We start from the raw sequence: 27,291 nt of genomic DNA, 5'->3' as shown, positions 1-27,291 counted from the left end.
TTCGAGTATCAAGCATGCTAAGGTGGCACATTTTATTCCATGTGCATCTCCTTTAAACATTAATTATTAATGTTATATTTTACATTTCCGATCTTCACATTCAACCGGGGAAATTAACACTCCATAATTATAATATATTTGGGGCATAAGCAATCACATACATTGGCACATTGAGGATATTAGTGTTACTGTTTAATTTATTGGAGGATGGCTTAAATCTCTAATCAATATGCAGTGGTAGTTTTCCAACAAAGTTGGAATTGAGACTACCCAAATAAACATGGTCCTCAAACTCTAAAGCTGACGTCACGAAATTAATTACTTTCCCATTGTTATCACTAAACATTTTGATTATGTTGCCATCATTTCTCACTTGTACAATCATTGCCTTCTTCGTTGCACCATTGATCACTTTATATAGCCTTGGAAATGTAGCCAACACGCGCTTAATGACCTTGTATTTGTGCACAAACTCCAATCCTTCAATAGTTTGCTGAACAACATAAGAGACAACCAATTTAATACCACCTTAATGGTTTTATCATAATCTTTCACTTTGTTAATCAGTTCGTGGATGAATTTAATGATTAAAATTATGGGAATTATCACGATATCCTTTAAAAGTATAGAATATCAATATGTATGTAGTTGAAAAGTTGTTACAAGTCTTATTAACTAAACTTAGTTATTTTTAAAATTTTAAAAATCTTAAAAATGAATTTAAACTATATTGACTAGATCAAAGTATTGATACTCTTATTAAAAAAATATACAGTAACAAATCTATAAAATTATAAACAAAGTTCATTTGCAAAAAATTTTATCATCTTTCTATCTTTTAATCGACATGATATTAGATTGATCTTTCTACCTTCGTTTTAGAGAAAAATACTTTAATAAAAAGGTGATTCGAGTACACGCCATACAAGAGAGAAGGCCAATTAAATATTAGAAACTCTTGGAATCAGCATTTTTTTTTTGTCAATTTTAATCAATATTTGATCCATACGAATATTAAATTATCTTTAACAAATAAATTTTATTGATTTATGTGTGTAAACTTTCATAAATTTATATTCAAGTCATGTTGACTTATGTTCATAAATTTAATTAATTATAGGTGCAAATTATATACTAATATTTATAAAAATAATTGTAAATTTTTACTAGTCATATAGCATTATTGTTTAAAATAAAAAAAATGCCATAAAAATGTGCATGGCTATATACAAGGAAAAATATTAGCATTCTATTAACAATGTTGACTAGATAAATTTAAAAGAGCTAACCTTATAAAATTTCAAATCAATATTTTAAAACCTAAAGATTAAATTGATTTTTTGGCTACAAAAACATTGAAATTAAATTAATTCTTATTTATTTACACTTTTTTTTAATGAGGAGTGTTAGGAGCCAGCAATTTTTGTGATTTATAGCTATCAAATAACCATCAATGATGATTTTAATGGTGTGAGATTAGTGTGAGATTTTATTCAATAGCTCACTTTTTTTCTGGTTACATGCTGGTCAGAATTTAAAAAATTACTGCCCCTAAACTTTTCCTTTTTTTATAACTCTTGAAGAGTTTCGACCCTTAAGGTTACTTCAAAAGAAAAAACAACTTATGAAGCACTGTCCTACTAGTATTTCTCTTCCTACTATTATCACTCTATTACTAAAAGGAGAAGACTCTACCACAAATCATCGAAACTACTGATTTGTCCCTTGGCCATTGCCATCAAGACAATTGGTAGCACTGGCATCGACGAATATTTGTAAATCACACCCAACAAAATTTTCAACATTAATTACACCAAATCACACCATAATCATCCTACGATTTTGTTTATTGTCACAATCTCTCTAGGAAAGAGAATTCTTTTGAATTTGTCAAAATAAACTCTACTTTTTTCACCTCTTGTATTAGATATCTGAATCTATTTCTTTTAAAATATTGTGCCTAATGTCGCTTTTTGTCTTCATTTCACCATTTGATAATGCTTTCCTCATCTGTTCTAATCACTAGCTCATTTGGAACTCCCAAGGATTCTCCTAGGACAAATTAAACGACTACTTCCACTCCACACACCACTGCTATAAACTTATTTTTTACATCTACCATTTCAGTTACGAATACCAGCTGCTTATTATTATCATCAAAAACATAGCCACCAATGAAAATCGATATTTTTCTCGAATAAATTCAACACATAGCCACCATTGTCTTTTGTGCATCCCTTGAGGTAGTTCAATTATTATTTACTGGTCTGCCAACCTATTTATTTTTACAAACAACACCATTCTTATGATATCTTTTTTCACTCTCTCTAATGGCTTAATATCTCCTCCCAAACCTCTTTTACTAGAGTTTCTTTATTATCAAAGACTCTACAACTCCTAATCTTCCATGTCACCCATATGATTGTAAAAAACAAGTTCACCCATTTTTTAGTACACATAACTAGTCTTTTTTTTTATCATACCAAATTTCAAAAACTCCCTAATACCGTTTACCTGGGTCAAACCCCTATACATAGGACTAAACACTACAATTTATTAATGAAATTACAATGAACAAACAAATGATTCTTATCCTTGACACAGACATTACAAAGGATACAATTAGATTCCCATTATGAATGATGTTTATCCTTGCAAACTTTGCCTTTGTATTTAGTTTGCAAAGTAAGTAAACCATCCTATCATCTCAATTCAAGATGGAACCATCCCTCTCAAATATTGTCAAAAAAAAATACTTTGATTTTGCCACACCTAACTTTGCTCACACGGATGTACTTATCAATGATTTTACTGAGAAACATCTATATCAATGATTTTGTTGAGAACCATCTGTTCTCTGAAAAAATCCAAATTATTGTCCTTTGTACCTTTATCAAGACAATATTCTGTAAAGTAGTATGTAGTTTCTCACAGTATTTACACTTTTACTCAAAGAAACGTCTTTTCTATGTGAGATTCCAATTCCAAGAAAGACCATCGCAGAAGTCGCAGTTTATAATCAGCTTAGATATTTTCATTGAAATGGAATAGAGTGTTGGGAATTTATCTTTTAGGCTCCTTTCTCCCACCCACACATTCTCCCAAAATCTCATTTTGTTTTCATTTCCAACACACATTCTAAACCCTCTTATTGCTATCTCCTTAAAACCATTGTCTTCATTCACCACCTTAACACTATCCCTCCACGGTCCATTCGACTTTGGTATTCCATTCTGTACTACCTGTTTTTTCAGTTGACCCACATTATAGGATACTACTATTTGAACAATAATGTCTCATTCTTAATTGTGATATACTCACCCCAACCCACCATGTTCTTAGGTCTTTGAATCACACTCCTCTTTATAGTTGGCATTCTTTTCCTTCCATTTTTAGTCCCTCAGAAAAAAGTCAGATTAAAGTTTTAGGGAGTTTGAATAAACTTAGATAGTAAAGCGCGAGGTTGTTAACCACCACTCTAATCATAGTAATTCTTCCTGCTTTAGAAAGTAGACCCGCCTTCCACTTAACTTATTCTCGATCTTATTTATCATCGGTTTCCAAGTCTCAACCTTTATGGGGTTCACTCCAAGGAGAGTAAGTGTTGACTTCTAATAGGTTATTACAATCCCCGACATAAGACCAAAGCACAATATATTCTCCTATAGTTCTAGGAGAAAAGAATAAGATGTCGTCAGCAAATTAGTGGTGGGACAAAGGTATTTTGTCTCTTTCTACTTCCAATTCCCTAATGATTCCATTCTCCTTTGCCAACCCTAGTATTTCGTTTAACACTTTCGCTACCAAGATAAAGAAAAAAGGTAAAATTGGATCACTTGTCTCAATCTCTTTTTCATTAGAAAAGGCACAGGTGGAGAACCATTTATGAAAGAAGATATTGTCGCTATGTTGAGAAGACCTTGTATCCATCCTCTTTAAACAGTCCAAAACCCCATTTTTTTTCTAGTACATGATCAAGAAAAGACTACCTTATTGTGTCATACGCTTTTTTGAAGTCCAACTTTACAATTACCCCTTCTATTGATTCAAAATTTGCCAAACATAGATATCTGTTTAATGCTAAAAAAGAAAAGAAAAGTGTAGAGGACTAGCAACTTTTTAAAATTTCGGCTAGCATGTAACCAGCAAAGAAAAGTGAACTATTGGATAAAATCTCACACCAATCTCACACCATTAAAATCATCATTGATGACTATTTGATGGTTACAAATCACAAAAGTAGACCCTGAGCCAAGTGGAGCATGCATGAAGGAGTCAGTCTTCTATTCTTTTCCTTAGTGCAGTTGGGTCATCCTAGACTTGAATCAGAGACCTCACCCGTGAAGTAAATCATCGCACTTACAGTCCAATCCAATTGATTGGGAGAGAATCAATAGATTCCTTTTCGGGAGTGATTTATCCTTTTGATTGATAAAAAAGAAGAATCCACTACAACCCTTTGTCAGACTATTGTTCTCTTGTTTTATTTCCAATTCAAACTGGATTGAAAAAGGATATTTCTGCTTCTCGAAAAACGGGATGGGACAAAAGGATTGATCGAGAAAGACTTCTCTTTCAAGAGGATTCGCGGTATGTCAGGCCTTGGTAAGGTTCTTCACTTTGCATCGAAAAAACTGAACCAACCAAAACCAATAAAAGAAAAAGAATACTTTCATCAAGCAAATAGAAACTTGCCAAACCATGAGTATATGAGGCTAATCTTGAGCCACAATCAACGCGCGAATACCTTTGTTTATGGCACCTGCTTCTTCCGAAGGAACACCAGATTGAGAAGTTACTCGGAATGCTGCCAAGATATCGGATTTCTGAGTACATACTCCATACGGCCCTCTTATCTCTTCCTTCTTCGAGTTCGGTTATGCAAGAAGGGACCGAGAAGAAACTATCAGCAACAAGTGGGTTTATTACGAGACAGCTCATCATGTTCAGCCGCCAGCATTCATCCTAAGCCAGGATCGACTCTCTATGAGATTCCTAGTTGCATTACTTATAGCAATTACGACCCAAGAAGTTATAAGTACTTAGGCATGCACTTGGAATTCTCCTGATTGCCAATAGAGATATTGACCTATTTCTATGGTATGCTTTTATCTCATGTCTTTCTTCGTTCATGGTTCGAGCCTATATGACATGACCGATCAATAAAAATACTCTAACACTCTGCCTTTGTCTATTTTGTTCCAAATTGAACAAGATATTGAGGAATTGTCTATACGTAAAATAATGACATAATCATATTGCTCTAATTTATTGGGTTGAAAAAATGCAAAGTAAAATAGTCTTCTTCACTATATATACTATGACTGATTAGTACTGCAGTACAAGGAATTCAGGTGAGTCTTCGAGACCCTTTCGTTGACCTACATTGTGCTGAAGGGATATCTACACGATCCAATCAATTGCGTAAAGCGCATGGTAGCAAAGAAATTGGGGGAAAAGAATCAATGAAAAAATAATCATAAGTGATCAATATATCTCTTGAAACAAATGTAGAATGGAATCGTACTAGTCTCTACTGGGGGTTATTACTCATTATCCAATCCCTATATGGGAATGGGACTTCCACTGGCCTTATAATATATCTTAGTATGGAGGACTAGAACAAAGATTTATATCTATTTATAAATTCTTTGGAACTTAATTTGAAAGCTATATTTCGATGCGGACGTTTTCGAGATGCCCCTATTAACCAACGAATGCATTCATTATGATAAGAGCTTTTGCTCATGGGAATTGAGACCATTATTCAAATCGATGGCGGAAAACTAATAAGCTCATATATTAATGAACTCTATCAAAGAGTTATCTATCAGAAAAATACTCATAGTCTTTCTTCAGCCATGTTACCATTTCACAAGTAATGTCTATCTTGAATAAATGCTATTTGGACCTCTCCAACTAAACTGCTGATAACAGAGCATTTTGTACCCTTTTTCATAGCCTTTTCTAGTTGTTGTTAGTTAAATTTTATCCATTTTTACTATGTTTTAGTGCAAAATTCATTTTTTGGATGATACTTTGAGTTTTTGTGTTATTTCTATGATTTTAGGTAATTTTTGGGCGAATTTGGCAGAATCTTGGATAGCAGATGCTGTCAATACTAACCTCCGTACATTTGAATGAGCATATCCTGAGTTATAGAGATCCAATTGACACGGTCTCAACAGAGTTAGAAAGCTAACTTCCAGAGCTTTCAAGCAATATATGATAGTCTATACTTCTTTTCCAGAATGATTGCCAAAACTGGCATTAAACGTCCACTTCTCGCGTTTAACGCCCAAGAAGGACTAAGCCCTGGCGTTGAATGCCCAAAAACTGGTGTTCAACACCAGCTAGGGAGCAGAAGACAACGAGTTCACCCCCTAATGGGTGTTTAACGCCCATTCTCCAAGTTGAACGCCATGCTTGACCGAAGCACATGACCAAAGTGGATTTTAGCACTCCTTAACTTATCTAGTCTTATCTTTGTAACTTTTAAATTAACATTAACATCTTTTTAGGGTTAGCTTTTACTATTTAAAGAGGACATCACTTAGGTTAGACAGGCAGACTTAGACAGACAGATCCTCTTTACGTTTTTTTATTTTTTTTGTAAAGCATGAGTAACTAAACCTCCTGGTTAAGGTTAGGAGCTCTGCTTATTCCTATGGATTAATGTTATTACTTCTCTATTTTGATATCAATTTGATTCCATTATATGATGTATTGTCCTTTTTTATCTAATGAATCTGAGGTGGAACGGAAGTATGACCCCTTTTTCTACGAGTTCTTGCGAGTCCCTGACTGGATAGTATTGTACTATAGCTTGAGAATACATCTCCTAAACTGTAAATTGCCTGGGCTAATTGGATATGTGACATAATCCGGTTAGCTTTAGGGTGATTGAGGTTTTTGTGGCGTTAAAACTAGAATACTGAGCTTCATTCTCCGATCCGAATGATTTGACATTGTCTATGGCATTTGAAGTAGGATCAAGAGAGATTGAATTGCATTGAGCTTCACCCTCGTTCAATTTGAATGACCACTAACCCTGGTTTTTGATGAGAATAAGAGGAGATTAAAAAGGTCCAAGGAATTGGGGTTTAATCGCTTACAGTTTTGTCATAAAATGAATCATTCATTATTAATTTAGACAGTAAGATGTATTAATCCAAAAAGATAAGTATCTCCAAAACCTTAACTGTTTTCTCATTATTGTTTTACACTGGTTCTTACTGCTTTCTTTATTATCTTGTTTTATGCACCTATAACAACCACTCTTTTTCTATTTCGCCTAACTAAGTCCAGCAAGATAACTATTACTTGCTCACTCCAACAATTCTCGTGGGATCGACCCTCACTCACCTAAGGTATTACTTGGACGATCCGATGCACTTGCCAGTAAAATTGTGCAAGTTCTAATTTCGCGCACCAACTGCTCATCACCCCTTTCATTCTCTTGACCAAAAATTTTTATATTACTTCTATAGATGCTTCCAATCATATTAATTGGCCAAAAATCGTTCATCTCTTTAGGCACTTTCACTTTTGAAGCGAGAGTCACCTATATCTATCTACACATTTTAACTACTTTTGAGATATATTTTTTCTTTTCTTTCAATTTTTCTCCTACTCACTCTCATCCTACCAGTTCAAATATCATGGCTAAGTTCAATGCACCCTTATTTTTACTCCAAGACATAACACTAATTTTTTTTATCCTAATTTATTTTTACCATGATTGAATTATTACCAAATTCAATGTTACCTGAATCAAAGCAATCCAGAAAGAGCCATCAGGAGCTAGATTGATATTATCAGGTCCACCTGGAAGATTTTCAATAAAAATGTCTGTTTTGCCCTTGTTTGCTCCTTTTAGCCAATATCTAAGGACTCTTGATCTGATTATATATATATAGTTATATAACACCCAATTTTGGATATATTATGAGGTAGAAAAAAAAAAGAAATATATGTAAACAAGCACTTACTTCCAGGTTTCACTAACCAAAAGATAATCTTCATCTTTAGAGAGTGCAACTCCATTAGGAAAGTGCAATTTATCTATGACAATATCTACCTCATTTGTGTATGGATTGTACTTGAGAAGTTGTCCATTAGGCCTTGCTTCTAGCAGATCCAGATACCAATTATGGAGACCAAACTTGGTGCTTGCAACACTAAAATATACAATTCCATCTGATGCTTCAATCACATCATCTGCAAATCTAGTTCAACCATTTGAAACAAATTAAATATACTTTTAAATTTTAACCTATGAGGTAATCCAGATACTAATATAGATACTAATATGTAGAATCATAGACAAATCAAACTTTAAAATAAATTTAGGATGTGTGTGTGATGTGTATATATGACACTTAAGCATTTACATATTAATGGCAAACTATCAATTCACTTCTATTTAGACTCTGCCAAAATTTATTGAAACTTTTAGCATACACCATTGTATTTAAGTATTTAGAGTATATTTGGTTTGCATTTTTGTTCTTAATATATTCTATTTTTAAGATTTTGAAAAAAAAAATGTTAGGGTTAGTAGCCATACCTACACTTGCAGGTATCCAACCTACTCTCACCCGATGGGAGTAGGTTGGCAACCCGACCTGCAATGATAGAGTTGAGTTGAGGTACTAGTTATCTAACTCTATTATTCCAACTCGTACTCTTAATATATAATATATAATGAACATACATACATACGATAAACAAGTAGGTATTTAAACTCGAGTTTCTCTCTTTTGTACAACTATTTAGTGTCACTAAGCTAATAATTCAATTTATTAATAATATATAAATAGTATTTGATATTATAAAATATGAAAACTAAATATTATGTTTAAATAGAAATGAATTTGTTTTATGCGAGTCAAGTTGAGTATGGTTAGGTTGAGAGAGTTAAGGTGCGGGTAGAGCTTGAGTTGAGCGATTTAAACTCACAGATAGGGTTAACGTAGCGTTTAAACTCTACTTTATCTTATCTATTATTTCCTTAAAACAAAGTCATTATTTAGGAGCCATAGTAAAAGAGTATGAATTTGCTTATTTTTGCGCTATTGTAGGTTAGGGTTTTCTAGGCTACTATGTCATTTTTTTTACTATTTTTGTTTGTGTTGTATATATGCAGCTAAAAAAATGGTATAGGAGTGAAACTAACCTCATAACTGTTCAGTTAAAATTTCACTTAAGAAGTGGCTTTAATATTTGATTGGAGGTGAGAGACCTGGTTCATCTAGGAGATTATGTGCCATACAAAGTTTGATACTCAATAGTAGTTAGGCTATAGTAAATTAGTGTGTGTGTGTGTGTATGTATGAGTGAGTGTATGTGTGTGTGTATGTATGTTTGACAAAAAAAATGCAGCCACATCTGAATTTGGATATGACTTTAGCCAAAAATGAAAATAAATCTATGTAGTGTGTGTGATCGTGTTTGTGTTGTACTAAAAAAAAGTAGCTTCAACATAAAAATTAGAGATCTGGTGTGGTCACCTGGTTATACAAGTCATCATTAATGTCATACAAAATTGTCATATTGTCTGAAGCTCCAAAAATTCAATATAACTTTTTCTTCCATTAGAAGTGTACTATAGTTTGAGCACAATCAAGTGTTTAATATAAAATTCTAATTGAATGTATGATAAAATATGTACTAGGTTTTATTTCTAATTAATAAACCTAAAAAAAAGGGTTAAACCAACTATTCATTGGTCAAATGTCTCAAAGACCTAGAATGACCACTCAATTTGAGCTAGACCTGACCGAATTTCATCCTAAATATGGGAGACTCTAAACACAAATTATATCTTTTAGTCATCATTCTCAACCAAGTTAAGGTTCTAACTCGAACCATATAGCATAACTCAAAAGGAAAATCTAATTTTTATAAGAGTAAACCACCAAAAATATCTCTAAATTATTAAGTAGTTGACCAAAAAAAATTTTCAAATTTATTAATGACAAAAATATTCTAAAAGTTATTTTAAATATGATAAAAATATCCGACATTGAATTTATATTTCCAAAAGTATTGACATATTAAATTTTGTTACGGTTTTTTCAAATATGATTAAAAATTAGATATTTTTATTTTTAATATGTAATTATTTTAGGTATGTTGATATTTTTTTCAATTTTTTGGTCAATGGTCATAATTATTTTTAAAAATAAAAATCTAGAGAGAGAAATCTTGATCTAGTTTTTTGCATGTATTTGTATCCAAGTTTTCTTCCAAAATTTCAAATTAAATACACAAGTCATTTGCTAAATCTAAGGTCATTTGTTGCTTATTAAAATTGTATTGTATTGTTATTTTTTTGTATTTTAAATATTTTGAGAATATTTTATTATTAACAAATTTTAAAAATATTTTTGTCAATAATTTGCTAATTTTGGAACATCATTCGGAGTATACTTTTCTTATAAGGACAATGTATACTTTTCTTATAAGGACAATGTAGGAGGAATTAAGCACTAATGGTCTAATTTTATTTACTTTTACTAGCTTTAGATGACATGACAAGTGGCAAGGGTAAAAGGCGAGGTGATGATGGGCGGGTTGGTGGTCGTTGTAGGGGGCAGTCTAGGAAAATACAGGTATCCTACTTGATTTGGGTTATCCTCAGAGGCAGGTGGCAAACATCAGACACCTCCACACCCGTAGCCGCAGCCTTAGGCACAGCCTCAGCTACAACTACAACCATAACCACAGACCCCTATCTATACAGTCTATTAAATAGAAGCTAGTGTGGGATGGAGGTGACTAGTATGTTTTATATTTATGGGTTTAATTAATTTTATAGTATAACATGCATTTGTAGTGAAAATTGTTTATTTAATGATAGTTGGGACCCCCTAAGACAGAAGATAGAGGAAATTACTTGGGTTTTTGAAGAACCACAATAGGTGGTTCATACCCAAGTTTAGTGTGGCTCTAGATGGCATCCAAGATCTTTGGTGGCGACCTTTTAAGGTAATTAAGTATTTTTCTAACATCAAATTATAAACTTATATTGATATGATTCATTTGCGTTTGATATTGCAGGACCACTTTGTCTTCATCCACAATGAGGAGCAGAAGATATACAATGCTTGGCGAGTGAGAGTTGCCAAGCGCCTCTAGGAGATGCTAGCAGACATCCACAATAAGAGTGCTCTTACAGACTGGATTCAGACGATATCCTTACCCATCTAAAGGAGTATTGGAACACAGTAGATTATCGGACAATTCAGACTAAGGCCCGAGCCAGTCGAGCATCTGAGACCAGTGGATCTATACACACGGGAGGTTGTTAACTTAATTTGTTTACTTTATTATTAATAAATTTGAAACTAATATAATGACTTCTTGAAATTCTAAACCCTATGGACAAAATATCGGGCTTCTTGCAAACTTCGTCGGAGTGAGGTCTTTCAGAGGACGCAGATGAAGAAAGAAAATCATATGAGGTGGGTTGAGAAATGGTCTTAGGACACTTCTGTGAGTTTAATAAATCAAAATATATCTCAATAAATTATATTTGTTTGTTTATTTAACTCTATCTTCATCAATTTTATTCGATTTTAGATAGAGTTGACATTTCGCTAGCTAAGGTCTAGGAAAAGCGTGTGACTTAGATGGTATAGTGGCACCAGAGCCACCACCAATATCTAAGGATGAGATATAGATGCAGACAGTTGGTGGCCACAAGCGAGGGAGGATACATAGCATGGGACATTAATCCACCATGACTACTCCATGATTCTCTAATAATATTGAGTCTACTGCCAGTGCAGGTGTGAATATCAAGGAGCAAGTTATCCTTCTTAACAGGAAAATGCAACAGGACATGGAGTGAGAACTGCAATAGTATCGAACGAGTGAAGGTATTCTCACTAGAGATATGATGGGGAGATCAAGAGCCTTCAGAAGACCTTCATACACTAGTAGTCCGATCTAGACTAGTTGAAGAATACGGTCACGGACATGAATTCCTTTATGCAGGAAAAGCTAGCGAAAGACTTGTCCAATGGTACGCCATCCATGCCACCTCTTCTACCGCCTAGATATCCTCCAACGACATCATCTGATCCTCAACTACTGGCACCACCAGTACCACCAGCGCCACCACAAACCCCAGGACCTCAGATGGAGCCAACGACGATGATGACAAATTCATCTTAGATGATTACAAGTACTGTACTTTCCTTTTCAGTTTTGACGACATTTTCCTATTTTTATTTTTTCGTTGTATTTTAGTTAAGGACCTAAATATGTATATATCATTTAAAAAATCCATACTTTTAGCTGTTAGTACATTATGTTTTAAAAAAATAATAAAAGGTACTTTTGCATTTTACTGGAGGCTTGTCCATCAGAAATATTCAATTAATATATTTTCTTTTATTTACCATTAGTGCTATTGATAGTTTAACCGTTAGTACAATGAAAATAATATTTTTCCCATGTCATATTTTACCAACGGTCCATAGTCATTGGTAATAATGATCTGGATTTACTAATAGCAGCTTCGCTGATGGTATTTTTTCGATGGCAAAAGGGCTTTGCCGTAGAAAAAATTTTCCTCTCTTGTAGTGATAATCATTTTTATTTATTTTATTAATATCAGATCTAGATAATATTATCATTGAAGTGGGATAGACAATAACATAAATAATATTATATATTTGAAATGGTTTGACTTCTAAATAATATATATGAACTTTTATATTTAATTTTATGTTGTGTTTTTTAAAGAATAAATTATGAATATTTATCTTCTAAAGTAAATTATGTAAGATTATATTGTGTTATGTTTATTATTTTGTGTTAGTTTTTTGAAATTTTTTTGAAATTTTTTTCAATCAATATCCTTAAATATCCATCGAAGTTTACTAAACTAACAAAAATTAATATAAAGATCATGTGACAAAGATAGGAAAGAAATGAGGGCCATTTTTTTTTAATAAAGATGGGGTTGTGGAAAGGGAGGGATACCCTCTCCACTAGGGGATGCAAAAGCGGGTTACCCTGTGATGAGCTAAAATTGATACACTTTTATATTGGCAAGTGCACCAAATCGCTCCAAGTAATACCACAATGAGTGGATATCATTTTTACGAGGATTAAAAAACTGAATCAAGTAATGTCTAATTGAATTTCTAATTAGATCAATAAAAAATAGCAAGAGGATTGTGAATCTTGAAATAGAAGCAAAAAACAATGAAAAAGATTGTGCTTGTGAATGAATAAATGCTTAGAAACTTTGGGAAAGTAATCAAAGAATGGTATGTTAAAGACTTTGGAGGTGTTTGACTCTTAGAAAAAGTAATTCTTATGTTTTTCTACTTTCACTCATGGAAAATTCTTTTCACAGCAAATCATTTATAACCAAATTCCAATTCCTTAGCAATTTAATTTCTCTTAACTTAATTAAATGTCAATTCCTTGGTCAACAAATTAAGAGAAGAGGTTACACAAGATTTCGATTTAAAGCCACACAACTTTTAAAATACTATTCTTAGTCAAGTTAAAAATTATGAGAAAGAATTTTAAGCTAATTCCAATATTAAATTTTTCAATGTAATAACAGAATCCAAGACAGAATTAGAATAATTTCCAATACTTCTAACCATTAAAAATGAAGAACGAAACTCAATCTTGAAAAAGTAAAAAAGCATGAATCAAAATAAAGAAAACACTTACATTATTAATCCATAAAATCAAATAGAGCTCCTAACCTTTAACAGAGGAGGTTTAGTTACTTATGATAGAAAAGAAAATAACCTAAGACTAATAAGGTGTTGGTTGAATCTAGTTATTCTAGCTTCCTAACTATTGAAATTCAAAAACTAATCTTATATTCTTTTCTCCGAAGAATGAGATAATAACTTATTCAAATTCAAACAATAATTCAGATATAATCTAAACTAAATCCTAATAACCAAATTTTATCTTTCAAAAAGAAGTGAATGCTGACTAATTATTTAAGTCTTGAATTTTCGATTGAATTTAGAGCTTATTGGGAATGGACTATCATCTTGGTGCTGGGCTTGATCCACTAGCTCTGGGCTCTGATGAATTTTAGATCACTAGGAGTTGCGAATTCACTTGGAGTTGGAACCGGGATTGGGCGATGGGCGCCCAGTACTTTGAAGTTAGGTGGTGCTAGGCACCACTTCTAGGAGTTGGGGCCAGCCCATTTGGGTCTTCCCAGGGGACGAAGGCATCGGACTTTGGAGTAGGGAGTTTGGGCGCCTGTTCCTGGCGCTAGGCTTGGCCTCTTGAAGCCTGGCACCAGCTTTGTGTTTCTTCCCTAGAAGTGCACTTGTGTTTTCATATAAATTTCATCCTGATTTATTTAAACATGTTCTAAAAATATAATCATTTTAAAATAAATCCAAACATATAATTAGTCATAAAAACTTTACTAAAAATATAAGAACTTTGATTTAAATCTAAGAAAACTATTCAAAAAAGAACTTAAAAAATAACTAAAGATGCCTAGGCATAACCCTTCCCTAAAACGAGGCGAGAGGCCCTACCCTACCAAATCAATACAGAATAGACTTCCTAAACCACCTCGCAAAAGGGTGGGCCGACTAATTACGGAGCATCTTATACCTTTTTTCACAGTATTTTTAGTGTGTTTTTAGTTATATTTTATTAAGTTTTATTACGTTTTAGTGAAAAATTCACCTTTTGGATGCGACTTTGAGTTTTTGTGTTTTTCTTATGATTTCAGGCGATTTTTGGGTGAAATTGGCAAGTTTTGGCAAAGTCTGATTCAGAGGCAAAGAAAGGATAGCAGATGCTGTTAAATCCTTACCTCTGTGCATTCCAACGAGCATATCTTGAGTTACAGAGGTCCAATTCATGCGTTCTTAACGACGTTGGAAAGCTAACTTCTAGAGATTTCCAACAATATATAATAGTTTATACGTTTTTTTAGAATCACTGCCCAAAACGGGAGTTGAACACCCACCTCTGGAGTTCAATGCCCAAGAAGGACCAGCCTCCAAGTTGAACGCCCAAGACTGGAGTTCAACGCCCAAAGAGGAGCAAGCCTAGCGTTGAACACCCAAGACTAGAGTTCAAAGCTACCCAGAGAGCAAGGAAACAGCACGCTCACCCTCCTAATGGGCGTTCAACGCCCAGAAGCCGAAGTTGAACGCTAGGCATACGAAGCACATGACCAAAGTGAGCCCAAAGTGGATTTTAGTACTTCTTAGCTTATTTTATTTTATTTTGTAATTTTTAATTAAGAACAATATCTTTTAGGTTTAGTCTTAGAGTTTTTACTATAAATACGGGACTTTCTTCCTCTTGAGGATCATGCCTCCCAGGAGGAGAGAAGCACAGACACATTACATTACACCTTCTTATCTGTTTTTTCTGTAAAGTATGAGCAACTAAACCTCCTAAGTTAAGGATAGGAGCTCTGCTCATTCCCATGGATTAATATCATTACTTTTCTATTTTAATATATGTTTGATTCTATTCTATGATGTATTTTCGTTCTTCATCCTTATGAATCTGGGATGGAATAGAAATATGGCCCCTTATTCTACATGAGTTCTTGCGAGTCCCTGACAGGATAGTATTGAGCTGTAGCTTGAGAATGCATCACAGGTTCCAATAGAGTATCTGGGCTAATTGGGATAAGTGACATAAAATCTCGTTAGTCATGGGTAATTGAGGTTTCTGTGGCGCAAAGGCTAGAACCCTGAGCTTCATTCTCTGATTCGGAAGATCTGACCTTGTCTGTGACATTTTGAGTAGGATCACCAGAGATTGAATTGCGTGAGCTTCACCCTCGTTCAGATCAAATGACCACTGATCCTGGCGTTTGGTGTGGATCAGAGGAGATTAATGACCACTGACCCTGGCTTTAATCACTTACAGCCTTGCCATTGAATGAATCATTCATTGTTAAAATAGTCAGTAAGAAGTATTAATCCGGAAGAACAAGTATCTCCGAGGCCTAAACTGATATCTCATCATTGGTTCTACGTCAATTCGGTATTACTTTCGTTCTTATTTTTTTCATGTGCCTACAACAACAACTATGTTTTCTATTTGCCTGACTAAATCCAGCAAGATAACTATTGCTTGTTCAATCCGACAATCCTCGTGGGATCGACCCTCACTCATCTGAGGTATTACTTGGACGACGTGGTGCATTTTTCGGTTCAATTGTGCGAGTTCTAATTTTGCGCACCAAGTTTTTGGCGCCGTTGCTGGGGATTGTTCGAGATTGACAAACTATCGGTTCTCTTTCTCCTTAGATCAGGTATTTTTTACTATTTTTCTTTTAATTCTGTTTCTTGTTAAAATTTTCAAACAATCTTTGTTTATCTTCTTAAAAGTTTTCAAAAATTTATCTTAATCATCTTTTTCTCTTTTTCAACTTTTGTTTCATATCTTAAGTTTGGTGCCTTTTGGTTTTGGTTGATTTTCCTTTCTTGATTTTCAAAAATTATTCTTGTTTGCTTTCTTTGTGTTCGAATTTCTTTAGTATTTTTCCTTGTTGGATTTTAAAATTTTTAAGTTTGGTATCTTTTAGTGTTTTTTTCTCTCAATTTTTCGAAATTAGTTTTATTTGATTTCAAAATTTCTTATGTTTGGTGTCCGTCTAGTGTTTTTCCTTCTTTTTAATTTTTTCGAAATATATATATATATATATATATATATATTTGAAAATCTTTTTCTATCTTGGTTTCAAATTTTAAGTTTGGTGTCCCATTAGTAATCTTTTTATTTAATTTAATTTTCTTGCTTATCATTTCTTCTTTGATCTTTATCTTATCTTTTTCTTTGATTTCAAAATTTTGTTATCTTATCTTTATTTTAAATTCAAATTTTAAAAATTTAGTATTTTGTTAGTCTTTCTTTCTTTCAAATTCAAATTTTCAAAATCTTTATTTGACTTTTTCTTTCCAATTTTAAAAAAATTAATCTCCTCTCTTAATTTTCAAATCTTATCTTACCTTGTTTCTTTCCCTTAACTTTTTCTTTCTAAATTTCAAAATCTTTAAATTGATTTTTTTAATTTTCAAAAATTGCATCTTAAATTTCAAATCTTGCTTTATCTTGTTTTAATTTTAAAATTTTGGTATCTTTTAATATTTTATTTTTCTTTATAAATTTCAAAAATTTCAAATCTTTTCTTTTTCTTTTTAATTAATTTTATTTTTAAGATTTTCAAATCATATCTTGCTTATCTTTCTTGATTCTTAATCTTTATCTTATTTATCTTTTCCTTGATTCTAGTTATTTGATTTTTCATTTAAATTCAAATTTTAAATTCAGTTTTTAAGTTTGGTGTTTTCTTTAGTTTTTCTTTCTTTCAAATTTGAATTTCAAAATCTTCATTTGACTTTTTCTCTCTCCAACTTCTTGAAAATTTTCAAATCCATTCTTCCATCTTTAATTTCAAATCTTGTTAGTTAATTATTTATCTTATCTTGTTTTATTTTTAGTTTGGTGTCTCTTTAATTTTTTTCCTTTCTCTTTGAATTTCAAAAAATTTTAAGCCTCCCTCTTTCTAATTTTTTAATTTTTTTTTGAAATTGTTAGTTATTTTTATTTTCAAATTAGTATTTTATTTTTTTATTATTTATTTTCGAATTTTTTTTTTTAAAAAAATTCTTCCTTACTTTTCTGTTTACCACCTGGTGCGTTTAATTTTGTTTGGTATTTTGTGTTGAGGAACAATCATGGAGAGGGATCACATGGGTTACTACTCACACCCAAGGAGTGATTCGAATGACTATGGATGGAGGAATTATCCAAATTTTGGTTGGCAAGGTCAAGAGCAAGGAGATGTCAATGTTTCATATTCCGTCTATCAAGAACCATCATCTCCTTACTCATATAAAAAAGCATCATCTTTCGATCTTGCCTGCCAAGAACTGGAGCAAATAACAGAGAAAATTTTGCAAAAATTTCCATCTTCATCCCCTGCATATTCATACCAAGAACTACCACATCTCTATTTATACTAAGAACCATGCTCCTTTTACTCATATCAAGAGCCACCATCTTATTATTCATATCAAGAATCATCATCTCCTTATTCAGAACTATCAGCTTTAGAGCTTACCATGAAAGAATTAAGGGATGTCGCTCAAGATTGCATACAAGATATGAGAATGAGTGTCAAGAATGTAGAGGGGAATGTGGAGGTGATTACCAAACGCTAGGCAGAGGAACAAGCAAACTCCCTCACAAGAGAAGCAATACAAATTCCTATAAAAAAATGTGAAGAAATCATTCATTGGAGTCCATACCCCAGTAAATTAGAGAGTTTTCCATCCTCACACATAGAAGAAGAAGGAGATGCACGAACAAAGGATAGTGTAAGGGAGGAAGACAATTTTGGAAATTTACACTCTAATGAAGCAAAGAGATAATAGCGGGTGAGTTTACTGAACTACCAATCCCAGAGGTTCTTGATGAAGGGTACACTCCACCCATCATACAACACCCAAGTCTTGAATTCAGAGTGGTAGAGATAATCAAGGAATATACTAAAAAGGGGATTGTGACCAAAGAACAAAAAATGATATCCATGAAAAAGAAAAGGTCAGCAAGAAACAATACAACCCTACCCTAACAAGCAAGGAGAATCAAGCTGATAACCATAAAAGAAAGCTTGTTAGGAGGAATTCAAATCCAATGGCACTATTCTCCTCCTCTTCTCCCTTGGAGTCATTTCTCTTAACCAACTGGAAGAAGAGGAAGAAACTTCAAAAATCAAATGTCAAGCTAATGACATTAAAGAAGCGCTTGTTGGGAGGCAATCCAACTATAAGTATCATTTAGTTTATTTCAGTTTTACTTCAGTTTTATTTTTCCTTGATTTTCAAAGTTTTCCAAGGTTTTCTATTATTTGTGATCATGCACAGTGCTTAGAACAGAAACAGGAACGCGTGGCAAGGAGAACAGAACACCCTGGAGTATACTCCTACTGGCATTCAATGCTGGAAGGGGGAAGAGAACTTAGGCGTTCAATGCCCATAAGGGAACAAAGAGGACCCTATGCCGTTCAAACGCCAGTCCTGGCGTTCAACGCCACTAAGGAGCCAAGTTTTCTTTACTTGGGAACAAGCAAAGTTTTTAAGTTTGGTGTTGCAGAGTGAGCTCTAAGTGTATATTATCATCAATGGCACCAAAGGGAGGTGAATCATCTTCACAGAAGAGCACAGCTTGAGCAACCATCTTAACTGAGGTGGTTAAGTTTCATCATCTCTTCCTCTATCTTATTTTCAGTTTCCATTCTAGCTCTTGCATGATTACTATTAAGATTTCCTTTGCTTTCTAGTCTAGTAGTTCAATTTTGAAAATTTAAAAAATTTTATGTATAGAAGATGTCTCATGCATTACTCACTAAAGCTTAAAAAGAAAATTTTTGAAAAAAAGTAGTAAAATACATAAGATCTTGAGTTATATCATGAGTTATTACAATTATTTTGATGTAGTGGCCTTGCCTTTACTTTCTGAATGTATGAATTAACTGTGCATAATTGACATTGAAGTTAAGCATGTTGGCTCTTGAAGAACAGTGAATTTAGAGAAGTATTAATGGTTCTCTGAAAAATAAAAAATATTGATTCTTGAAGCAAAAGAAACAACAACAAAAAAAAAGAGAAAAAAAAAAAAGAAGAAAACCAAGAAAAGGGTCCAAGGCTTTGATCATCAATGGTTAGGAAGGTCAAAATTGGCCTAAAAAGCTCAAATGAGTTGCTATCCCTAACTATATGTTTGTGGTGTGAAGGTATCAAGTAAAAAGCTTGAGACTGAGTAGTTAAAGTCGTGATCTAAGGCAATAAAAGAGTACGCTTAAGAACTCTGGGCACCACTGTCTGGGAATTTAAGCAAAGCTAACTTCGAATCCAAAGGGTTCCCACAGATAAGTGCTTGTGGCGTTTATGTATCTGGTGGTAATACTTGAAAACAAAACGCTTAGAGTCACGTCTAGGCTTGAAAAGATGCAAAACACCAAAATAAAAAGTTGTGTTCAAGAATCAAGAAAAGCTAAAAGAAGAGAATCAATAATATCATCCGGATTCTAATTCCAAGGGATGTCAATATTTCTGAGCTTTAAAGGAAAGTGAGATGCCAAAACTGTTTAGAAGAAAAGAGCTAATAGCCCCATTCAATATTTGGAACTGAGTTTCATTGAGAACTCTGAGACCTATTATATTTTTCTCTTCCAATGGTCCTATCTTGTTTTTGGTTGCTTGAGGACAAGCAACAGTTTAAGTTTGGTGTTCTGATGACGGAGTACCTTATACCCCTTTTTCACAGTATTTTTAGTGTGTTTTTAGTTTTAGTTAGGTTAACCACCAAAAACACCCCCGAATTATTCAAACGCTGACAAAAATGCACCCGAATTTTACTATCAACAAAAATGCCTTCAAATAATTTAAAAATACAACAAAAACACCCAACAGTAAATATATATTTTCAAAAAATGCCTTAGAGATTGAATTTTGATGCAATTTTTTGCAAACATGATTATAAAATTGAGATATTATTATCGTTAAAATTTGGTGATTTTTCATTAAGTATATATTTTTCTTATAATTTTTTTGTTAACAACCAATAATACTTTTAAAAAATTACAAAAAAATATATACTTAACAAAAAATCACCAAATTTTAAGAACAATAATATCTCATTTGTTTAATCATACTTGCAAAAAATCACATCAAAATTCAATCTCTAATGTATTTTTTGAGAAATACATATTTAATGTTAGTTTTTTTGCAAGATTATCTAACATTAAATATGTATTTCTCAAAAAATACATTAGAGATTGAATTTTGATGCAATTTTTAGCAAGTATGATTAAAAAAATGAGATATTATTATCCTTAAAATTTAGTAATTTTTTGTTAAGTATATAATTTTTTTGTAATTATTTTGTTAACAACCAATAATACTTTTAAAAAATCACAAAAAAATACATACTCACCAAAAAATTACCAAATTTTAAGAATAATAATATCTCATTTTTGTAATCATGCTTACACAAAATTGCATTAAAATTCAATCTCTAAGGTAATTTTTGAAAATACATACTTACTGTTGGGTATTGTTGTTGCATTTTAAAATTATTTAAAGGTATTTTTGTCGATAGTAAAATTCGGGTGCATTTTTATTAGCGTTTGAATAATTTGGGGCATTTTTGGTAGTTAACCCTATATTTTATTAAATTTTATTAAGTTTTAGTATGTTTTAGTGCAAAATTCACCTTTTGGATGCTACTTTTAGTTTTTGTGTTTTTCTTATGATTTCAAGGGATTTTTGGATGAAATTGGCAAGTTTTAGCAAAGTCTGATTCAGAGACAAAGAAATGATAGTAAATGCTGTCAAATCCTGACCTCCGTGCATTCCAACGAGCATATCTTGAGTTACAGAGATCCAATTGATGTGTTCTCAATGTCTTTGGAAAGCTAACTTCCAGGGCTTCAGCAATATATAATTATCTAAACTTTGCTTTTGGAATCACTGCCCAAAACGGGCATTGAATGTCCACCTCTGGAGTTCAACGCCCAAGAAGGACCAGCCTCCAAGTTGAACGTCCAAGACTAGAGTTCAACGCTCAAAGAGGAGCAAGTCCAGCGTTGAACACCCAAGACTAGAGTTCAACGCCACCTAGGGAGCAAGGAAACAGCACGCTCACCCCCTAATAGGCATTCAACACCCAGAAGCCGAAGTTGAACGCCAGACATACGAAGCACATGACCAAAGTGGGCCCAAAGTGGATTTTAGTATTTCTTAGCTTATTTTATTTTCTTTTTGTAATTTTTAATTAAGAACAATATCTTTTAGGTTTAGTCTTAGAGTTTTTACTATAAATACGAGACTTTCTTCCTCTTGAGGATCATGCCTCCCAGGAGGAGAGAAGCACAGACACATTACATTACACCTTCTTATCTGTTTTTTCTATAAAGTATGAGCAACTAAACCTCCTAAGTTAAGGATAGGAGCTCTGCTCATTCCCATGGATTAATATCATTACTTTTCTATTTTAATATATGTTTGATTCTATTCTATGATGTATTTTCGTTCTTCATCCTTATGAATCTGGGATGGAATAGAAGTATGGCCCCTTATTCTACATGAGTTCTTGCGAGTCCCTGACAGGATAGTATTGAGCTGCAGCTTGAGAATGCATCACAGGTTCCAATAGAGTATCTGGGCTAATTGGGATAAGTGACATAAAATCTCGTTAGTCATGGGTAATTGAGGTTTCTGTGGCGCAAAGGCTAGAACCCTGAGCTTCATTCTCTGATTCGGAAGATCTGACTTTGTCTGTGACATTTTGAGTAGGATCACCAGAGATTGAATTGCGTGAGCTTCACCCTCGTTCAGATCAAATGACCACTGATCCTGGCGTTTGGTGTGGATCAGAGGAGATTAATGACCACTGACCCTGGCTTTAATCACTTACAGCCTTGCCACTGAATGAATCATTCATTTTTAAAATAGTCAGTAAGAAGTATTAATCCGGAAGAACAAGCATCTCCGAGGCCTTAACTGATTTCTCATCATTTGTTCTACGTCAATTCGATATTACTTTTGTTCTTATTTTGTTTCATGCACATACAACAACAACAACAACTATCTTTTCTATTCGCCTGACTAAGTCTATCAAGATAACTATTGCTCAATCCGACAATCCTCGTGGGATCGACCCTCACTCACCTGAGATATTACTTGGACGATTCGGTGTACTTGCCGGTTCAGTTGTGCGAGTTCTAATTTCTCGCACCACCGACCCAGCTACTCACAATGCACAATAATCATTTTGGCAGATTCGGAGATGGAAAAGGAGCTGGAGATAGTGAGGAATGGATAGTTACAGACGGTGATGATATGAACGACGACTAGACAAGGCTGTAGGCAATGAAAAGCTAGACGAAAATGAGACTGGGTGCGAACTCGAGTTGGAAGCTAAAGGGAGAAAGTGGGGTGAGGAGGTTTAAGCACTAGCAATGGCAAGAGAGAGAGAGAAAAAGAGAAAGGTAGAAAGTTAAGAGAGAGAGAGAGAGAGAGAGAGAGAGATTGTGTTGACAGAGGCAATGAGGTTAGTCATTGATGTGGTGACTTGACGAGAAAATGAGAGTATTAGTGAGTGTGAGACTAAACTTTTGCTTTGAAATCCTAAATTTTGGTATGTATATCCTTTAATTAAATATCAACATTGTCCTCTTTTTAAAAAAATTAACAATATTACAGGCTCATCGAGCTAACCCACCTGACCTTGCCAAAGCTCATGAGTTTGGCGATGTGGGTTTGGCGATTTTTTAAAATTAATGAGTTCAAAATCTCATACCGATCCATCTTTTTTTGATAATTTTGACAAGTCGGCCCGACAAATTTGGTTCATTTTATTGCTCCTACATCCCACAAAGTTATTCTGTCATTCCTAAATGTGAGATCAATTAGGTTTATATTATATCTATAGCTTATTTTAATTTAATTCAAAAGAGACAGTATTTTATAGGGTTTAAAATTCTATAAAATCCTATAAAATTGACTTGGTCTGAATTTAAGCAAATTTGATTTTATTCTGCCTATATACACGCTAAATAAGTGATCTAATAATTCAAAATAATTCTATGATGAAAAGATATTTATATAAAGAGAATGAAAAGTAGTGTGTATAATTTTTTTTAAAAAATAACAAAAATAAAATGACATATTTTCTTAAAAGATATTTAGTTATCTATAAAAATAAATCTTTTATCCCTTCACCATTTTTTTTCAACATAGTATGCACCAATAATTCAATAAGTTAACGGGATCAATTGGCGAGTTGGACTTTGATAACTATGCTTGTACATACTCGATAGATGATGGATCACTATAACTAAATGGTCCCAGCAGAAAAGTATTCCTCCTTGACAGAATCTAGTAGCCACGTCCATTTCAATATATCATTAATTCATTGTGTCCTTGACAAATGGTATTGGCATCTTGCTATTCCCTTGCACGTGCCTATCTTAAAATTATTTCCCTCTTTCCCTGTATCATTTTCGTACGGAGATGAATTTTTTTGTTACACGTTAACTTATTATTAGAGTGATATGAGACTAGCCTAATGTGTGTTAATCCAATGCCATATTTTAAATTACAGTCTGAAATCGGAAATACGGCTGCATAACTGTAACAATTGGTATGCTAAATTGATAAATTCACATAAATTTTTTTTTTTTTTTTGGTATGACATAATTTTAACTGCAACGTAATGCATCAAAACAAATGGGCCTCAACAAGTAGCAGAGACGTATGGACTTCAAATTGCTAGAGAAAAATAAAGAAGTTAAAATGGTTTTCCAAAGTTTACGTTTGCTAAAAAAATTCTAAAAATTTGAAACACAAATAAATTCAGAAAAGAAATTATAAAAACGCGATAAAAATAATAAAAATATCATTCTTTAAGTAGTGGCAAACTATTTTTCGGACAAATAACTTGTCTATTTGATTTGAAGTTTTGTATAAATATTTAAATAATTATTTAAAAGGTGCATGCGGAAAATTGAAACCAAATTCGATTTCTATATTTTCTTCATTTTTTAAAAACATTTCAGTTATACACAGAAAAAAAAAAACAAAAAATTTACCTTGTATAAAATTACTAGTTAAAAATAAAAGTATCCCATATTTCTAATCTTATTTACAAGACATTACATTAAAATATAATTTCAAAAGTCTTTTTAAAAACTATATTTAATATTTAGTTTTGTTATGTTTTTAAATATTTTAGAACTAATTAGTTATTATTCATACCTTTTGTAATGATATTTTCAGCCGTATTAGATATACGTTCAAATTAACTATTAAAATTAGTTATTAGAATAGAATTCAGTCAATTCACATTAAAATATAAAATATAAATTAAAAATAAGTTAAATTATATATATTTATATAGAAATATATAATAATTAATTTTAGTGTACAAATAGTATTTTTGTTAAACTGATCCATAATTTAAACTTTCAAGTTTCAAGTACTATTTTATTAGTTTACCCAAAAATAAATAATAAAATAAGCTACAATAACTATAAATCTTGGCTAATTTTTTTTTATATTGTTTAAATATATGTGTAATACATTGTTATTGAAAGATTAGGTGTTTTTTTTTTATATGGTGTTTTATTTAAATCGGACGGTCTGATTTGTTTGAAGAAAAAAATAAACTACAAATCAGAGGGTCCGATTTGTTTGAAAAAAAAACTACAAATCGCATGGTCTGTTTTGTATTTTTTATTTTTTTTTTATTTTTTAAAATAAAAAACAGGCGGTCCGATTTTAACATTAAAATTTTTTTTATTTTCGAAATCACAAATCGGTCGGTCCGATTTGTGATTGTTTGGGAAAAAAATAAAACAAATTGGAGGCACCGATTTGTAGTTCCCATAACAAAATTAAACACTTCTCTTCTCACATCATTAAAAAATACACTCTAATCATTGAAAAATATACTCTTCTCTCTCTCGCACGAAAAACAAAAAGTGATAAATCTTCTAAAATGTAAATGATGACTTATCACCACTGCAGTTGAAAGCACTGGCTGGATAAAAAGGATAGGTCATTTTAAAGTGAATGTGTTATGAACTTCTGATCATGACTCTACTGACATACAATTTAAAGTTACTGACGCAGCTTGCTTAACGTTTTTTTATTTTATTTATTTTTATTTTCCTTCCTTCTTTTCATTAATAAAAAGATAAAAAAATTACAAACAAAATAGAGGTGCAAACATTTGGGTGAAGCAGATTGAGTGAAGAATTAGATCCGTATTTGAAATCAGTTCAGATTTTATTGAAGCAAAATATTAGGAGAGTAAGAACTCACTTTAACCGAGAACCATTCACTTGTGAAAGGAGAAGGCTAAAACCATCTTCTGTAACCTTGAACAAACCCTGTAATATAAACAATTATAATTAACCATGTTATTATGCTCTGAACCAATAAATTAAGACATGAGTGAGAGATTCAGTGGTTACCTTTTCAACGTCACAGACAAAAAGGCCACCATCTTTAGAAGCAGCGATTCCTAGCAAAGTGTTACTGTCAATATGCTTCCAGTTCTCCCAATTTTCGTTATTTCTGGACAATCTTTTGATCCAACCGTCGCGAGTCGCGGCGTAGAGAGTTCCGTCGTTGTCCACACACACATCCTCTGGATCCTTCAGAGCCCCTTCTCCAAGCTTAGTTATGTTCTGCTAAGGAAACAAAGTAATATATAACAAAAATTTAAATATTAATTACGGAGCACTTTAGCTCTCTTTTATTTCTTTAATTTTTTTAATTCTTCAATTATAATAAGCTCCACTATAAGTATTAGCTCTTTTTTTTCTTTAAAAAAAAATATATGATATGCATTTTCTGAACCTGTAATTGGTTTCCTGGTGTAGAAGATGAAGGTGGAAGCTCCAGAGGGAGTGGATCGATGGGAGAGAAGTAGAAGATTTGAACTGTGAGAGACACTATCACTGCTAGAACCAAGCTTGAGCTTATTGTTATGATGTTGGAGGCCATGCTCTTAGGTTGCTCTTGTTCTGCTTTGGAATGTAGTGAACTTTTGAAACTGGATTAGGGTCACAAGAAGGAATCCGTTCTATAAAATATCCGACACCACCCAAATTCTTCACCACATTGAAATTAGTTGATATTAGTGTTTTTGTCTATAATATCATTATAAACATATAAATCTTTTAAAATTATGTCAACTTTTATTTTGACGTTACAGATTATGGAAGAAAAAAATTTTAAAATTAAACTACTTTTCTAAAAAGGTCATAGGGGATAAAAATTTTCGTTGGCTAAGAAAAGAAAAATCTCTGTAGATAAAAAAAATAAAATAATAAATATTTTAGTTATTATTTTTATGTGTAAGAGTTTAATTTTTTTATTAATAATTAATTTTAACATTTATTATCTAAAATTTAAAAAAATTTAATGTCTATATTTTTATATTTAATTAGCTGTTAAGTCTGTTGTGCAAATAAAAATAATTAATTTTTATACTTGTTGTTTAGAATAATATTTTCTTTCTATATATATAAAAGTATAATTAGATATTAGTATAAAAAATTTATATTGTTAGTTATAAAATTAACTCAAAATCAATTTTTTTGAAACAATTAAATTTTAATTCGAATTATTAATCACAATATTAGTATTCTCTCCAAGTCATATGCAATAAATATTTGAAAGAAGAGAAGTACAAATATATATTAAAAAAATAAGTGGTAAAAATTTGTAACTAAAT

The 27,291-nt window shown here is 32.3% G+C and overlaps 1 protein-coding gene across 2 annotated transcripts; it reads right to left on the bottom strand.

Moving 5' to 3' along the window:
• LOC107630449 (protein STRICTOSIDINE SYNTHASE-LIKE 4) lies at window positions 1-26,688 on the bottom strand. 2 transcript variants are annotated; one of them, XM_016333580.3, is made up of 6 exons: window positions 26,412-26,688; window positions 26,024-26,239; window positions 25,872-25,939; window positions 7,992-8,228; window positions 7,769-7,901; window positions 1-493 (listed from the first exon to the last, which is right to left on the bottom strand). In XM_016333580.3, exons 1-6 carry the CDS (start codon window positions 26,556-26,558, stop codon window positions 221-223), a joined length of 1,074 nt encoding a protein of 357 aa, XP_016189066.1. In that variant the 5' UTR covers window positions 26,559-26,688; the 3' UTR covers window positions 1-220. The 2 variants fall into 2 exon arrangements, with proteins under 2 accessions (XP_016189066.1, XP_016189065.1); XM_016333579.3 differs by having other exon boundaries at window positions 26,024-26,242; window positions 26,412-26,687.
• Window positions 26,689-27,291: the final 603 nt, after the last annotated feature.

The sequence above is a fragment of the Arachis ipaensis genome, chromosome B3 (genome assembly GCF_059453495.1).
Source record: "Arachis ipaensis isolate K30076 ecotype BB chromosome B3, ASM5945349v1, whole genome shotgun sequence".
NCBI classification, from domain to species: Eukaryota; Viridiplantae; Streptophyta; class Magnoliopsida; order Fabales; family Fabaceae; genus Arachis; species Arachis ipaensis.
This window is presented reverse-complemented; position numbering and strand designations above follow the sequence as displayed.